This window comes from Cherax quadricarinatus, chromosome 1 (assembly GCF_038502225.1).
Source record: "Cherax quadricarinatus isolate ZL_2023a chromosome 1, ASM3850222v1, whole genome shotgun sequence".
Taxonomy (NCBI): Eukaryota; Metazoa; Arthropoda; class Malacostraca; order Decapoda; family Parastacidae; genus Cherax; species Cherax quadricarinatus.
Window position 1 is genome coordinate 77,308,445 of NC_091292.1, and position 17,918 is coordinate 77,326,362.

Here is a 17,918-nt window from a genome sequence, read left to right on the forward strand (position 1 = left end):
TGGTTGCGCAAAAATAATTTTCAAAGCCAATAATAAAATGTTTTGTAATCATTGGTTTATTAAATGATTCTTTGAGATTTGCTGTCTTTTACACATTTAATTGTATTTCATAAGTTCTAAACCAGTGTTGTGGAGGCTCGATCCTCCGTAACTGTAACTGCTAGACAAAGGCTAGGCTTTATAATATATAAGTATCTCTGGATGCCAATGATGAAATGTAGTGTTGGGACATTTTATCTCAGTGGCCAATGACCACTCAGGCTGTGGGAGTATTTTTCGCTACTTTCAAACTTTTTAAACTGATAAACCAGAATGGGATAGTCTTATTTTCATCGGCTAATGATAGATCGTAAATTTTTTCAACAGAATAACCATTTCGCGGATTTGGTGTGTGTGTGTATATAATATATATATATATATATATATATATATATATATATATATATATATATATATATATATATATATTCGCACAATAGAGCGAAAAACTAATGTGAATGACCTGGGAATAATAATGTCAGAGGATCTCACTTTCAAAGATCACAACAATGTATCTACCACATCTGCTAGGAAAATGATAGGATGGATAATGAGAACCTTCAAAACTAGGGATGCCAAGTCAATGATGATTCCCTTAAAATCGCTTCTCTCTAGGCTGGAATACTGCTGTACACTAACTGCCCCCTTCAAGGCTGGCAACATTGCTGATCTGGAAAGTGTCCAGAGAACTTTCACGGCACACACAAGTACGATAAAGCACCTAAAGTACTGGGAACGGTTGAAGTCCCTTGATTTATATTCCCTGGAATGCAGGCGAAAAAGATACATGATAATATACACTTGGAAAATGCTAGAGTGGCTATTCTCAAATTTGCAAACGAAAATCACTCCATATGAAAGCAAAAGACTGGGAAGGAAATGCAACATACCCACAATGAAAAGCAGGGGTGCCACGAGTGCACTAAGAGACAACACAGTGTCAGGGGCCCAAGACTGTTCAACTGCCCCTCCCCCCTAGCATACATGAGGAAGATTACCAATAGACCACTGGCTGTCTTCAAGAAGGCGCTGGACAGGCACCTAAATTCATTATCTGATCAGGCGAGCTGTGGTTCGTACATCGGTTTGCGTGCAGTCAACAGTAACAGCCTGGTTGAGCAGTATACAAATAACCCGCACATAGGAAAGAGGAGCTGACGACATCGTTTCGGTCCGACTTGGACCATCTATGGTACTATGCCTTTTTGTTCTTTCTGGTTGATCCGGCACTAATCCACCGCGAGGCCTGGTCACAGACCGGGCCGCCGGGGCTTTGATCCCCGAAACCCTCTCGAGGTGCCACTTGAGTGGCTACAGCAGACGCTTTATTGAGCCTTGCCCCACCGGTGACCAGCAGGGAAATATTGCCCAAATCTGGGGAAATATTAGAAACTGAAGAAAGAGTGTTCCCCAGGTAAAGCCATCTCCCTAAACCCCGGTAGAACCACACTCCCACCCTGCCTCAGGCAATGTCTGCTGTCTCCACAACGACAAACGTAAAAATCCGTAATGGAGACATATCAAGTGACAGGCCTCCAAGAGCATGATTAAGTCTGTGAGTTAGCTACACTAGCATTAAATTAAAAGAATTTCGAATATATTTTGTTAGCAAAGAACTAGTAAACGAGTTTGAAGAAAGTAGAACAGTACAAATAGGGACTAGATGAAATGTCAGGTAAACATGTTGGTGGAGAAAGTAACAGGATCAGTAGACTACAAAACGCTGTAACTGCTGTAAAGTATCTCTGGATGCCAATGACAAAATATAGTGTGTGGACAGAGACAAGTTCATAGGCTAAACATCGAATCATTTAAAGATACGTCAAAGAAAATCATACAGGAAGTAGCAGATCACTTCATTGTTAATTATAAGATGTGAAAATTTGAGATTGTTTCTACATTTTCCACAAACTATTTGAATTAAGTATTATTTAGTAATGTAACCTTGTAATGATTTTTTTTTTAGTGGTACTGAGATACTTGGATTTCCTTGAGCTTGGATGTGCATATTGTATTGTGTAGATCAGCTCTTTGAAAAAATTGCATGTTGTGACTTTATTTTTTTTAATATTTAACTATTCCCAGTGGGTGCCTGACAGTCATACATTATAACCTCTGTGAACCTCTTCTCTTAAACGGTGAGTTCACAGAAAACTAAATATGTATTTAGATCGCTGGGCGATCCAAGAAAGGTATCCCCGTATTTCAAAAACCCAGTCTCTCCAACCTTAATGGATGCAAAAGAATTATTGGAGGGTGGTCATAAAATTCCAGTGCAGGAAATATAAAAACATGCAGTATATGTATGTGTATTTGTGTGCATGTGTGTTTACCTATGCAGTTTTTTTTATGTACGTGTGGAGACGTATGCCTGTGTATAAGCACATGTACATATGTATGTGTACATATGCATATATACATCTGAGCATTGTATGTGTGAGTGCTGATGAGTGCTATGTATGGATCCTGCTTCTACTTCACTCTGAAGATTGTTCCACTTCTGACAACTCTAAGGCTGAAGAAATACTTCATAACATCCCTATAACTCATCTGAGTTTTCATCTTCCAGTTGTGTCCCATTGTTCCTGTGTCCCATCTCTGAAACATTCTGTCCCTGTCCACCTCGTCAGTTCCTCTCAGTATTTTACACATCATTACCATGACCCCCTTATCCCTCCTGTCCTCCATTGTCGTCAGGTTAAGTTCCCTTAACCTTTCCTCGTAGGACATACCCCTTGGCTCTGGGACCATTCTTACCTGGAGAGAGTTCCAGGGGTCAGCGCCCCCATGGCCCGGTCTGTGACCAGGCCTCATGGTGGATCAGAGCCTGATCAACCAGGCTGTTACTGCTGGCTGCATGCAATCCAACGTATGAGCCACAGCCCGGCTGGTCAGGTACTGACTTTAGGTGCTTGTCCAGTGCCTGCTTGAAGACAGCCAGGGGTCTATTGGTAATCCCCCTTATGTATGCTGGGAGGCAGTTGAACAGTCTTGGGCCCCTGACACTTATTGTATTGTCTCTTAACGTGCTAGTGACACCCCTGCTTTTCATTGGGGGGATATGGCAAACTTTTGCACTTACTCTAATTTCTTGACGTGATTGACCAGTGTGGGTTCCATACTGGGCCTAATGTACATGGTGTACAGTGCCATGAATGACTCTACTTATTTGTCGAAATGCTGTTCTTAGGTTTGCCAGGTGCCAATATGCTGCAGCAGTTATTTGGTTGATGTGCGCCTCAGGGGATGTGCTCGGTATGATGCTCACCCCAAGATCTTTTTTCTTGAGTGAGGCTCACAGCTTCTGACCCCCGAGCATGTACTCTGTCTGCTGTCTTCTTTGTCATTCCCCAGATTTCATGACTTTCCACTAGGTGGGTTTAAACCCCAGGAGCCATTTGTTGGACCAGGTTTGCATCCTGTCCAGATCCCTTTGTCGTCCTTCTTGATCCTTGTCTGTCCACTTGTAGTCTCTGCATTAGCTTCACACCTGCAAACAAGGATGCCTCTGAATCTAACCCTTTCGTCATGTCATTCACATACACAGGAGGACCCGCTTTACAGTGCTTCGCTTTACAGCATTTTGTTAATACAGTAGTTTTCAATTATACCCATTCTTCATTTATGCAGGCTTCCTACAATAAATATATTCACCACTCACTATAAGCTACTGTATATGCATATTTTAGGCCTAGCTTTATTGCTCAGTTAATAAATGATAGTGTAAACATGTTATCAGGTTTTTATATGCGCTTGAAAGTGAAAAAAGACAATGTTTCACTTTACAGCGATATTTTCTTTACAGCTGTAGCCCATAACGTAACCTGCTGTATAAGCAGGGCCCTCCTGCACAGGAAACAGCACTGGCCCTAGGACTGACCCTTGTGGAACCCGGCTGAACACGTGTCTACTTTGACACCTTGTCACGTACTATCATTCGTTCCTTCCTGTCAGATATTCCCTTATCCATTGCAGCTCTTTTCATGCTACTCCTGCCTGCTCCTCTAGTTTTTGTACCAATCTCTCGTGTGGTACTGAGGCAAAAGCCTTCTTACAGTCCAAGATAATGAAGTCTACCCACCCCACTCTCTCCTGTCTTAATTCTGTTACCTTGTTGTAAAACTCCATTAGGTTTGTGACACAGGATTTTCCCTCCCTGAAGGCATGCTGGTTGTCATGTATGAGCCCATTCCTTTCTAGGTGCTCCTCCACTCTTCTGATAATCTTCTCAATGACTTTACATACTATACATGTCAATGGCACTGATCTGTAATTTAATGCATCCTGTCTGCCTCCTTTCTTAAAAATTGGGACTACGTTTGCTGTCCTCCACATCTTGGGTAGTTGCCCTGTTTCGACAGATTTGTTGAAAATTGTTGTTAGCGGCACACACACTGCCTCTGTTCCCTCTGTCAGGACCCATGGAGAAATGTCATCTGGGCCCACTGCCTTCAAGGCATCTAATTCACATAGCAGTTTCTTCACCTGCTCCATGGTTGTGTGTACTGTGTCCAGCACTTGCTGGTGTACCTTACCACCTCAGTTTGCTGAAAGCCTTTCTCCCTGCACTGAGGATGTATCCGGGTGTATATATACTCACCTAATTGTGGTTGCAGGGGTCGAGGCTCAGCTCCTGGCCCTGCCTCTTCCCTGAATGCTACTAGATCCTCTCTCTCCCTGCTCCATGAGCTTTATCATACCTCATCTTAAAGCTATGTATGGTTCCTGCCTCCACTACCTCACTTGCTAGACTATTCCACTTCCTGACAACTGTATGACTGAAGAAATACTTCCTAACATCCCTTTGACTCATCTGAGTCTTCAGCTTCCAATTTTGACCCCTTGTTTCTGTGTCCCCTCTCTGGAACATGCTGTCTGTCCACCTTATCTATTCCACACATTATTTTGTATGTTATCATGTCTCCCCTAACCCTTCTGTCTTCCAGTGTTGTCAGGCTGATTTCCTTCAACCTTTCTTCGTAGGACATTCCCCTGAGCTTGGCAACTAACGTTGTTGCAAACCTTTGCACTTTCTCTAATTTCTTGACGTGCTTGACCAGGTGTGGGTTCCAAACTGGTGCTGCATACTCCGGTATGGGCCTGACGCACACAGTGTACAGTGTCTTGAATGATTCCTTACTAAGGTGTTGGAATGTTATTCTCAGGTTTGCCAGGGGCCCATATGCTGCAGCAGTTATCTGGTTGATGTGTGCTTCCGGAGACGTGCTTGGTTATGCTCACCCCAAGATCTTTCTCCTTGAGTGAGGTTTGCAGTCTTCGGCCACCTGTCTGTGGTCTTCTTTGCCCTTCTCTAATCTTCATGACTTTGCATTTGGCGGGGTTGAATTCAAGAAGCCAGTTGCTGGACTGTGTGTTCAGCCTATCCAGGTCTCTTTGTAGTCCTGCCTGATCCTCATCGGATTTAATTCTCCTCATTAACTTCACATCATCTGCGAATAGGGACACTTCTGAGTCTTTCCCTTCCATCATGTCATTAACATACACCAAAAATAGCACTGGTTCTAGGACTGACCCCTGTGGGACCCGGCTCGTCACAGGTGCCCACTGTGATACCTCATCATGTACCATGACTCATTGTTGCCTCCCTGTCAGGTATTCTCTGATCCATTGCAGTGCCCTTCCTGTTATACGTGCCTGATCCTCCAACTTCTGCACTATGTAATCTCTTGTGTAGAACTGTGTCGAAGGCCTTCCTGCAGTCCAGGAAAATACAATCAGCCTACCCCTCTCTCTAATGTCTTACTTCTATTACTTTGTCATAAAACTCCAGAAGGTTTGTGACACAGGATTTGCCTTCCATGAATCCTTGCTGGTTGTCGTTTATAATCTTGTTCCATTCCAGGTGCTCTACCACTCTCCTCCTGATAATCTTCTCCATGACATTGCATACTATACATGTCAGTGACACTGGTCTGTAGTTTAGTGCCTCGTTAACGTCTCCTTTCTTAAAAATGGGGGCTACATTTGCCGTCTTCCATACCTCAGGTAGTTGCCGAGTTTCAAGGGACATGTTGAAGATTGTGGTTAGTGGCACACACAGCATCTCTGCTCCTTCTCTAAGGACCCACAGGGAGATGTTGTCCGGTCCCGTCGCCTTTGAGGTATCAAGGTCACTTAGCAGCTTCTACACCTCCTCCTCAGTTGTGTGTGTCATCCAACACTTGTTTGTATAGTCTCTGTTGGTGTTCCCCTCTGTGCTGTCTTCCCTGAGTCCTTCCTGTCTCTTCTGCAAATACTTCCTTAAATCTCCCGTTGAACGCCTCGCATAAATCTTGATCATTTCTTGTGAGTTCTCCACCTTCTTTCCTCAACCTGATCACCTGGTCTTTGTTGCCTTCCTCCTAATGTGGCTATACAGCAGTTTTGGGTCAGACTTGACTTTCGATGCTATGTTGTTTTCGTACTGTCGCTGGGCCTATGCATGTGCATATGTTTATGCATCTATATGTACACTCACATATTTGTGTTTATCTATGCATGCATGTGTATATGTATAAATGTGTATTTATTCATGTGCATATGTTTGCATGTATGTATGTATGTACACTTTTGCATAATTGTGTGTAGTATGTATCTGTCTGTACCCATCCAATCTATATATTTAAAGCTATCCAAAGTCCTTGCCTCAGTCCATCTCCATCTGTTCCAACTATGTAAGTCTTTAAGCTTATTTAGTATCTACAGCATACATCATAACTACAAAGGTAGGAATGCCCTGTTCATCTGAAGACCCTTTTTCAACATCTGTTAATGCCATCTTTATGCAGAACCTACCCAGCATGGGCCAACTAGTGTGGTGCAGTACTTGTTTATTCTTATTCTCTAAATCTAATTACCTTCCATTCCCCAGGCACTGTGTGACTCCATGCAGGTTTAATGCTGCCCCTTAATATATAATCCATTCAAATGCAGGCATGGCGCATCATGGTAGAGGGGCTGGATGAATGGAGCAGTATAATGCGACAAAATGCAGATACCTTGGTGCTGGACACTGTGGAGAAGCTGGCAGCCCTCATCACTGAGAAGAGAGCCTCCAGAAAGGTCTACTATGAGGAACACCAAAGGATAACCAATGAAGTTACCAGAGTGAGTCATCCTCGAAGCTTGATCTGGGGCCTGGTTGATTTGTTAGGTTTAAAGCCTAGTGTCTGCATGAGGGTCATTGAACCTCCATATCATTATATCACAAGTCAAGAACACTTTAATCCCCATGGGAATAAATCACATCAATTTTATTGGGTTATCCTACATTAAATCTACATCATGTAATTTTTATGTGCTTATAACATTTCTGAATGCAAAAATTAAATAAATACTTATTTTGAAGAGTAAAGTAAATTCTCACTCCCTATACACTGAGACATATTTTTGTGCATAAATCTATGTTTTTTGTACTGATATAAATATCTAACATTTATTATTTTGTAATGAGATGATATGGGAATATCGACAAGTTATCAATGATATACACAAGTTGAAGTAACTGGAAACTCTTCAAATAAGGTTTTGCCTGTGATAAAGCCTGTCACATAGACAAAACATTAGTTACTACAGTGTGTGTGTTCACTATCTTTGTATTTTCTAGTCATCATAAATATTTCAATGCTTAATTTACAACTTTTGTTTCTATATTGTTTCTTCATGAGTAACTGCAGTGCTAAATATGTAAAACTCCTTGTATAAATCATGTCCATTTAGCAGAGGGTTGCATTCTGTGAGTAACTTACTTGATGAGCAATTTACTTTACAGTTACAAGAAGCTGTAGAAAAATCCAAGAATAATTATGAACAGGCCCTGGAACTATACAAGACTTCCAAGACGAAGTATGAAGACCAGTTTCTTAAAGGTGAGAACATTAATGAACAATTATTTAAAAAATGCATTTTTGGAGTCGGTACTAATAAGTATTAAATTATAATTTTTGCATTACTTTCTTTGCATCGAGATCACTGATAAAGCTGAATCAAGTGATCTTAATTAAAGGGGCTTTTTACTTACGAATTAAAGGTAATGGAACTTCAGCTGGAGAATTCAAAATATGTTAAGCTATAAGTTGATTAAGCAAAGTAAAAGTATCATATACGTGATTATCAAATGGTATACAATACCGACAGGTTGGTAGATAAGACACATAGGCAACATTTAGTTGCCTAACTTGGAGTTTACCTGGAGAGAGTTCCGGGGGTCAACGCCCCCGTGGCCCAGTCTGTGACCAGGCCTCCTGGTGGATCCGAGCCTGATCAACCAGGCTGTTACTGCTGGCTGCACGCAAACCAATGTACGAGCCACAGCCCGGCTGGTCAGGTACCGACTTTAGGTGCTTGTCCAGTGCCAGCTTGAAGACTGCCAGGGGTCTGTTGGTAATCCCCTTTATGTATGCTGGGAGGCAGTTGAACAGTCTCGGGCCCCTGACACTTATTGTATGGTCTCTATGGTTGCCTGTGTGTCTTATCTATCATATACGTACTGCAGACAGACACATTGCCTGTCACTTGCAAAACATCCTTTTCTAACTAAAACTTGAAAACAGGAAATTGCTAAATTTAATTTTAAATAATACCATTTTATTATAGTACAGTACATACAGATGCATAAATGTTAAGTGCTATACATATATAAGCACAGGTTTATAGGCCAGGCAAAAAAGTCAAGTAGTCGATGCACTCTTGACAGCTCAAGGTCAACTGGTTTTCAGTTGCTACACCTGTTGCCAGACATGGGTCCCAATAGTCACATTTACTCTGTAAAAATATTTATATATAGATATTTCTGGGGGGGGGGCAATGATTATGAGAGTGCTTAGGGGCTTACAAAGACTGTAATCTGGTCCTGATCGCAAAGGCATGTAAACCCAACTTGTTTGATGGAATATGACAGGAAACCAATCTTGCTTGATGGGTGTTAGGTAAATATAGTTCTTGATCTAACCTTGTAAAATGTCAAGTGGGTCAGGATAGCCACACAATGTGGTGTATCGCTATCTAATTTTGATAATAAATAAATGATTTGGCCTGAGATGGGAGTTAAGAGACATGTGGTAAGGCTGTCTAGATTTGAGCTGCCTTGCAATTTTTGACAATGTTATGAGAGGTGCAGAGTCCCAGTTACCATAAGTCAACCAGCTAATGATGCCACTGATGAAGTAAAAACCACAGCTCCACTGAACTGATGTTCGAAACTGGTCATAATTGATAATACTATAGCAGGATGATCATACTTTAAAAATTAAATCAAATAAAATATTAAAGAAAATTAACAAGGTTTTTATTATAGAAGGATGATAATTCACCAGTTCTCCAGTATACAGCAATTTTTAACACCTTAACTTGTTATATTAAGGTTACTGTATTATGTAACAGTTTGGGGTTGTCTTTGTGAGAATAAAGATGTTTATATACCATTGTTGTATTTTGTTCTATTTCACTGTTGCAGAATTATGTTGCCAAAGTTTCCTTCACTGTCATTCTAGTACAGTAGTTGTATATCTCCTAACCTGCTTTTTTTGGCTTCTTAATCTTTATTACTTAACAAAAATGTAATATATGTATACTTTTCCCCATTGGTGCCCATGGCCTGGTGGCTAAAGCTCTCGCTTCACACAGTGAGGGTCTGGGTTCAATTCCCGGCGAGGGTAGAAACATTGGGCGTGTTTCCTTACACTGGTTGTCTATGTTCCCCATCAGTAAAATGGGTACCTGGGTGTTAGTCAATTAGTGTGGGTCACATCCTGGGACAAAACTGACCTAATTTGCCTGCAATGCTCTGAGAGTATAACAAGCGGCTTTCTATATAGTAGTACCTGTCATTGATGTCAGCTAGACCTATATACCTTGTACATGTACTTGTAGAAATAAAGATATTATTATTATATTATTTTTATCACTATTTGTCAGTAGTATATTACATCATTGGGTTATGCCCTTCACTGCCTGAATTTCCATTGTCTCTTCAATCTTTCTTCCTCCATGTTAGTTCTGTGTGATACAGTATATGCACTCTTAATATTATGAGACATATGTTTTCTTATCTTAATGATTTTTCAATTTTGATATACCGAGTAAGCTGTATTATTCCTCACACAAGATTTTTCAGGAAGCTCTGCAGTCCTTAATATTATATATTAGAGTATTCCTTCCATTGTTCTTATTTCTCTGTCAGTTGCCCACTCCTTTCAAACTCCTGAAAACTGATAGTCCATTTCTCCTATTTTTTAAATCTAAAGCAAAACATACAGTAGCAGTAAAATGTATTCGAACCTAGAACTAATCACCTGTAGGTAAGCCAGGACGCAAGCTGGACGAGCTGAAGGAACGCTATCAGAAGGCATGTAAAAAGCTTCACCAGGTCCATAATGACTATGTCCTCTTGCTGTGTGAGGCTGCAGACTATGAGAGAGATTTCCGAACAGTTCTTCTTCCTGGACTACTTGAGTACCAAGAACGAGTTCAGGAGGATATGATTGATAAATGGTAAGTCCGAACCTGTGTATTTCTCAGGTGTCTCTTGAAACAAGTAACTGAGTTGTCTGTTGGTCTTATATATTCCTTTCCTGATTTAGTACAGCTTGAGAGCATTTACTACAGGCACTTCTCTAGCTTGTGAAGCATATAGCATTCATTTACTATAATGTACTTGTATCATTTATGTAAATTAAATACAATATAGGTTGTGGCATTTTTTGAGAAGTTTCGTCCACCAGGGACTTTATTAATTTACTAAACAGTTTTTTGCGTCATTTTGGATCTATCCATAGGAAATCTGAACATTCAAAAAGACTTCTTAACACGATTCTTTTTACACTCAGACCAGTACGTATGTATGGTCTTCCCATAACACACACACTGGGTTCCCAGTGACACCTATCACTTTGAGCATTGGCAGAATTCCACATCAAGCAGCAGCAATCTATTAGCTGTACCACTGTATTACCTCGCATTTTTCATATTTAAAAAACAAATTTCAGGCGTTCAATACTGACTGAAGTGTGTGAGCTGACGGACACAACCCAAGGCAGGTATGCCCAGTTGCAAACAGAAGTAGCAACCTCTGTCTCGGCCATCTCACCCAAGTCTGAGTACTCATCATTCTCAGAGAGCAATAAGTAAGTGTAAAAATTACACAAAATGGGAAGAGACTGTGTATGTGTTGTGTTATTTTACATCACTGTTTTGACCACTGGAAAATAAGTCAAATTTGATCATACATTTTGAAGAGAGATACTGTACCACTTACTTTTATGTCATTGGCTTTAAATCAGTGACTTCAGTAGTTTTTATACAGTACAGTATTTTTATTCAACAAACCGGCTGTATCCCACTGAAGTAGGGTGACCTGAAAGAAAAACGAAAGTTTCTCTTTTTAAATTTAGTAATGTATGTAGGAGACGGGGGTTAAAATGTGGTGTTAATATTGTGCAGAGAATTCATAGTGAGGAAATTGGGAGGAGGTGTGGAGTTACTAAAAGTATTAGTCAGAGGGCTGAAGAGGGGTTGTTGAGGTGGTTTGGTCATTTAAAGAGGTTGGAGCAAAGTAGAACAAATAAGATTCAGGGAAACGGGTTAGTCAGACTTGAGTCCTGGAAGTGGGAAGTACAATGCTGGTACTTTAAAGGAGGCGTTTGGGATATTGGCTGTTTGGAGTGACATCTAAATAAACTGTTGTATCTGAGCACCTCTGCAAAGACAGTGATTATGTATGAATGATGGTGAAAGTGATGAATGATGATGAAAGTTTTTTTTTCTTTCTTTTTGGGTCACCCTGCCTTGGTGGGAAATGGCTGACATGTTAAAAAAAAGTATTTCATAAATATGAAAAAAAATACCAGAATGGTATGTTGAATTTGTATCTTCATGCAGTACAGTATACGTATCTGAAGGTGCTATTGCACAATTTATGAAGAAAATACGCTATTTATATGAACAGTTAAAAGTGTACTGCATTGTCTTTATTAATTTGAGGAACCATATAGTTTTTGGTTAGTGTCCAGTTCTTAAAGAGTCATGACTTAAGTAATTTTGTGTCTACTTTTATGTCTGATAACATTTCTGATTCTGAGGTGGTTTTGTTAGTTACACATGACCCATATTTTCAAGTACAAATTATTTCTTTTTTATTTGTGCTGCATTCAGGAGTATGCTAGTTGAGATAATATATGTTGGCTAGCAAGACTTGCCAACAAATATAATGAAAAAAGAAACTGTTTGAGGCAAACCTTTATTTACAGACAATGTTTCACCAATAAATGAAGGTTAGTTCGGCAGTGTCTTCTACCACGAGCTGATATCATTTGAATTTTGCATACGTGTTCTTTGGTTAGAATTGCCTTGTAAAACTATCATATCTTATTTTGTGGAAATCAGTAGAAGTTCTGTTAAGTAGATATGGTTGTCTTGAAAGAACATCAGAATCAGTATACGTATATTTTTATCAGAAATGTAGATATTTTATGCTCTGATTAATATTATGTGAAAGCTAAATATTGCAGCTTGTAAGTGGTTTTTAAATATACACCTTTAAACTTGGAGAATTTTTAATAGTAATTAATTCCATTTCAATTTAATTAATTTTTCTTTCAAATACTTAACTGGGCAGGTTGTGTCTGAATCAAATGCAGATAACTATAGGTTGTCCTACAATCCTCAAACAGTACATGCTTCCTGAAATGTAGAATATATTAACTTTATTTTTGCAAGCAAGAATACAAGTTTAGTATTCATCATCAGTTTCTGTAATAGTGGTACTATACATAATTTAAATTCTAGTCACTGTTTGCTTAAGCACGAATTTACTACTACTATTTTTTTTTACCCTAATGCAGCTGTCTCTAATTCTCTCATAGATAGTCAGTAACTCTGATTTGTATTTTTGGTGAGTACAGTAAGTATATACATATACAGTATTTGACACTTCCTTTTTTTTGTTCTTTAATGTCAGCAATACCTGATGTTCATATTTACATTAACAGGAGTTCGCCACCTGATCCAGTGTCCTTCGAGTTCTGCAGTGAGCTTCTGGGAGATGGCGTTGGCTCCCTTCAGGCTGGTCAGCTGGCTGTTGACTCTCTCACAGTTGACTCCCTACGACTCAGGCTTAGTGATATTGAACATAGATTACGAGAAGTAACAACAGAACTTCGTGAGAAACAAAACTTATTAAATCAACATGAAACAGAAGTAGTTAATATCAAGAAAAACTCTTTACAGGACACCAACATTGCATCCAGGTGGGCATGTTATAAACAAGTTGTCTTAGAATTCCTGGGTACAACAAACTTTGTAGCTAAAGAATTAAAAAATTAACTACTGATCCAAATCCAGTAGACTGAAGACAGACCAAAACAGTTACATATCATTCATTTATCCTGAAGTGAAATTTATCCTGAAGTGAAATTTATCCTGAATTGAATTTGAATAGAGTTCCCAATTTATTCAGTCCGTACCCTTGTTAGAGATAGGGTGTCCCATAGATCGGTTGGTAGCACACTCACCTTGCATGTTGAGTGCCCATGGTTTGATCCCTGGTAAGAGTGGAAACCTTGAGAATGATTTCTTAAGACACCTGCTGTCCCTGTTCACCTAGCTGCAAAGTAGGTATCTGGGCATTAGCCAACTGGTGTGGGTCCTGTCCTGGAAATAAAATTAACCTAATTACCTGAAATGCTGTGCATAACCTGGGGCTTTCTGTATGGTGTGCCATTGATGTCAGCTAGGTCAGTTTAAGTTGTATTATGTACTGTACTTGTAGAAATAAAGATTTATTATTATTATTCTTTCAACGTATCAGCCGTATCCCACTGAGGTGGGGTGGCCCGAAAGGAAAAACGAAAGTTTTGCCTTTTAAATTTAGTAATATATACAGGAGAAGGGGTTACTAGCCCCTTGCTCCCGGCATTTTAGTCGCCTCTTACAACATGCATGGCTTACGGAGGAAGAATTCTGTTCCACTTCCCCATGGAGATAAGAGGAAATAGACAAGAACAAGAACAAGAACTAGAAAGAAAATAGAAGAAAACCCAGAGGGGTATGTATAGTGTGACCTAAGTGTAAACAGAAGTAGCAAGACGTACTTGAAATCATGCATGTTTATGAAACAGAAAAAAGGACACCAACAATCCTACCATCATGTAAAACAGTTACAGGCTTTCGTTTTACACTCACTTGGCGGGACGGTAGTACCTCCCTGGGCGGTTGCTGTCTACCAACCTACTACCTATGATTATTATTTTTTTTTTTTCAACAAACCGGCCATATTCCACTGAGGCAGGGTGGCCCAAAAAGAAAAACAAAAGTTTCTTTTTAAATTTAGTAATTTATACAGGAGAAGGGGTTACTAGTCCCTTGCTCCCGGCATTTTAGTCGCCTCTTACAACACGCATGGCTTATGGAGGAAGAATTCTGCTCCACTTTCCCATGGAGATAACAGGAAATGAACAAGAACTAGTAAGAAAATAGTAGAAAACCCATAGGGGTGTGTATATATATGTATATACAGTGGACCCCCGCATAACGATTACCTCCGAATGCGACCAATTATGTAAGTGTATTTATGTAAGTGCATTTGTACGTGTATGTTTGGGGGTCTGAAATGGACTAATCTACTTCACAATATTCCTTATGGGAATAAATTCGGTCAGTACTGGCACCTGAACATACTTATGGAGTGAAAAAATATCGTTAACCGGGGGTCCACTGTATATATATATAGTATATGCTTGTACATGTATGTGTAGTGTGACCTATGTGTAAGAAGTAGTAGCAAGACGTACCTGAAATCTTGCATGTTTATGAGACAGAAAAATGGACACCAGCAATCCTACCATCATGTAAAACAATTACAGGCTTTCATTTTACACTCGCTTGGCAGGACGGTAGTACCTCCCTGGGCGGTTGCTGTCTACTAACCTACTACCTAGGATGATTATTATTATTATTATTGTAAACTGCAGACTACTACTATAGCACTGTGTCTAGTGCATATAGTTTTCTTTTTTAATAGTTTCCACTTTATTGTCCAGAATATTGTGACTGAATTCCTACAGGGTTGTTGACAAAATTTACTTTGAGTTGTGTTGATTTCCTGAAAAAAGACCATATTTTCTGCATCCTATCTTGATCACTTGTCCTCTTTTTATCTAGCAGTAAAAAGCTTATGGGTTACCTAATATTTCATTAACAAAATCCTTATCAGGCTTTGCTTCCAGCCACAGTTGTTTTTGTACCTACAATAATTTTACAAAAGTTCTTGGGAAAAGAGCAGATATTTCTCTGTTAGCTGAACTTTCTTCCTCTAATTGCTCTGACCAACAGTGGTTTCAGTTCACTTTTAAAAGCATGTAAGTAGTAGGTTGGTAGACAGCAACCACCCAGGAAGGTACTACCGTCCTGCCAGGTGAGTGTAAAACGAAAGCCTGTAATTTTACACAATGGTAGGATTGCTGTTATCTTTTTACTGTTTCATAAACATGCCCTTTGCTCTGAGCTCGTCACCACCAATTGGAATGCTCTTCTCCAAGGGGATGTTGACAACTAAGTGAAAGCCTTCACTGGATGCATCCTTAAACTTCAACAAGAAAACATTCCTCACTAGCAGTATGTGATGAAGCCTACAGATCAACCTTGGTTTGGCTATCGTTGTAGAGAGGCTGCTACTGCTAAGTAAAGGGCATGGCAAAGGTATAAGAGACATCCTACCATCTATAACAGGAACTTGCACAGGCAGGCCTGTAGGCATATGGGTGAAGTTCAAAAGTGGGCCATCGCTAAATGGGAGGTGGACACAAAAAGAAAGCTAACATCAGGTAGAGTAGGCTCCAAACCTGATGGTCCCTGGTCAAGGACAGACAAGGTTATCTGCCTGATGAACTCATTCCACCTCTAAATCGACAGGATGGGTCCACCTCTACTAGTAGTCAAGAGAAAGTGGACCTCTTTGCCGAGCACTTTGCTTCCAAAATGCAAGTTCCTGATCCAGCACGAGACCCTCCTTGGCTAGCTGCAAGAACTGTGTCAAAACTTTCGGTGGTGACAGTAAGGCAGGAGGAGGTGTATTTCCTTCTTAAATCACTTGACCAGGAAAAGGCTGTGGGCCCAGACAAGTTGAGCCCAAGATTGCTAAGATGATGTGCAGACCAGCTAGCAGCACCTCTAACTCGCATCTTTCAGCACTGCCTAGTACAGGGTAAATGGCCTTCTCTGTGGAAAGAGGCAAATGTAGTCCCTGTTCACAAAAAGAGGATCAGAGCAGAAACCAGCGATTACAGACCAGTGTCACTCCTGTCAATCACTGGAGTTTACCTGGAGAGAGTTCCAGGGGTCAACGCCCCCGCGGCCCGGTCTGTGACCAGGCCTCCTGGTGGATCAGAGCCTGATCAACCAAGCTATTGCTGCTGGCTGCACGCAAACCAACGTACGAGCCACAGCCCGGCTGGTCAGGAAGCGACTTTAGGTGCTTGTCCAGTGCCAGCTTGAAGACTGCCAGGGGTCTGTTGGTAATCCCCCTTATGTATGCTGGGAGGCAGTTGAACAGTCTCGGGCCCCTGACACTCATTGTATGGTCTCTAAACATGCTAGTGACACCCCTGCTTTTCATTGGGGGGATGTTGCATCGTCTGCCAAGTCTTTTGCTTTCGTAGTGAGTGATTTTCATGTGCAAGTTCGGTACTAGTCCCTTTAGGATTTTCCAGGTGTATATAATCATGTATCTCTCCCGCCTGCGTTCCAGGGAATACAGGTTTAGGAACCTCAAGCGCTCCCAGTAATTGAGGTGTTTTATCTCCGTTATGTGCGCCGTGAAGGTTCTCTGTACATTTTCTAGGTCAGCAATTTCACCTGCCTTGAAAGGTGCTGTTAGTGATAGAACAAGATAGAACAAGTGACCTGAGACAATAATCTCAAGACAAATGAGAGTTTTTTGACTACCACTCACTACTTTGTGACCGTCAATATAGCTGCAGGAAAGGTTACTCTGCTGCTGATCTGTTGTTAAACCTCTCTACTAAATGACACCAGTCACTGGATGAATCCAAGGTCAGCTATGTGGTAACACTGGACATTGCTGGTGCTTTTGACCACGTGTGGCACCAGGGCCTCTTAGCAAAACTGCAAGCACTGGGAATTCCAGGCTCTGTGCTATGTTTCCTCAGTGATTACCTTCTTGGTAGATCTCTAAGGGTAGTTCTCAATGGAACAGAATCAGCAAGACATCCTATTAGGGCAAGTGTTCCACAAAAAGTGTGCTGGAACCATTGTTATGGAATGTCTACTTCAATGACCTTCTTCATCTCATCCCAGCATCCCATGCATATGCAGACAACTATACAGTGTCATTCACTTATCCAAGAGAAGAAGTGCCAGCTGCTCTAAGCTACATCACTCACCAGCTAAAAGCTATATAAGCTTGGGGAAACAGATGGCAAGTAACATTTGCACCTGAGAAAATGCAAATGATGATGGTCTCCAGGCACCATGATAGTAATGCTGGTGCAGTAGTAAGCATGAATGGGAAGGTGTTGGTACCTGGGAAAGAAGTTGATATCCTTGGGGTGAAATTTGACTCTAAACTGACCATGAAGTACCTTGCTGTAAATCTTGCAAACAAGACGGCCAGGAAGCTTACAGCACTTTGCCGTATCTCGCATCTGCTTGACAGTAGGGGTTGCAAGATTCTGTATGAGGCACAAGTACACTCACACCTTGAGTATGCTCCACTTTCTTGGTTTGTTTGCCCTCCCTCTCATCTGCGACTGCTTGACAGAGTAGAGAACAGAGCAAGACGTCTCATCTCTCGCCTGGACCCATCCTGGATAGATCTGTCATTTCAGCAGAGTCTTCAACACAGGAGGGATGTGGGTGGCCTTACT

General features: G+C 40.7%; 1 protein-coding gene and 1 long non-coding RNA gene across 7 annotated transcripts in view; one reads left to right on the top strand and one right to left on the bottom strand.

Moving 5' to 3' along the window:
• FER (tyrosine-protein kinase Fer) overlaps nt 1-17,918 on the top strand; it is a 605,512-nt gene that overhangs the window by 498,791 nt on the left and 88,803 nt on the right. For 5 of the 6 annotated variants that reach the window (XM_070082985.1, XM_053776767.2, XM_053776788.2 and 2 more), the window contains 5 exons: nt 6,973-7,146; nt 7,811-7,907; nt 10,338-10,530; nt 11,025-11,162; nt 13,026-13,283. In XM_070082985.1, the coding sequence (XP_069939086.1) occupies nt 6,973-7,146; nt 7,811-7,907; nt 10,338-10,530; nt 11,025-11,162; nt 13,026-13,283 (860 nt within the window). The remainder of the gene's footprint in view (nt 1-6,972; nt 7,147-7,810; nt 7,908-10,337; nt 10,531-11,024; nt 11,163-13,025; nt 13,284-17,918) is intronic. The other variant, XM_053776781.2, reaches the window with a different exon arrangement.
• On the bottom strand, nt 12,533-14,701 carry LOC128688820 (uncharacterized). The gene is made up of 3 exons (XR_008407079.2): nt 13,548-14,701; nt 13,018-13,149; nt 12,533-12,717 (listed from the first exon to the last, which is right to left on the bottom strand). It is a non-coding gene; the product is annotated as an uncharacterized lncRNA (long non-coding RNA).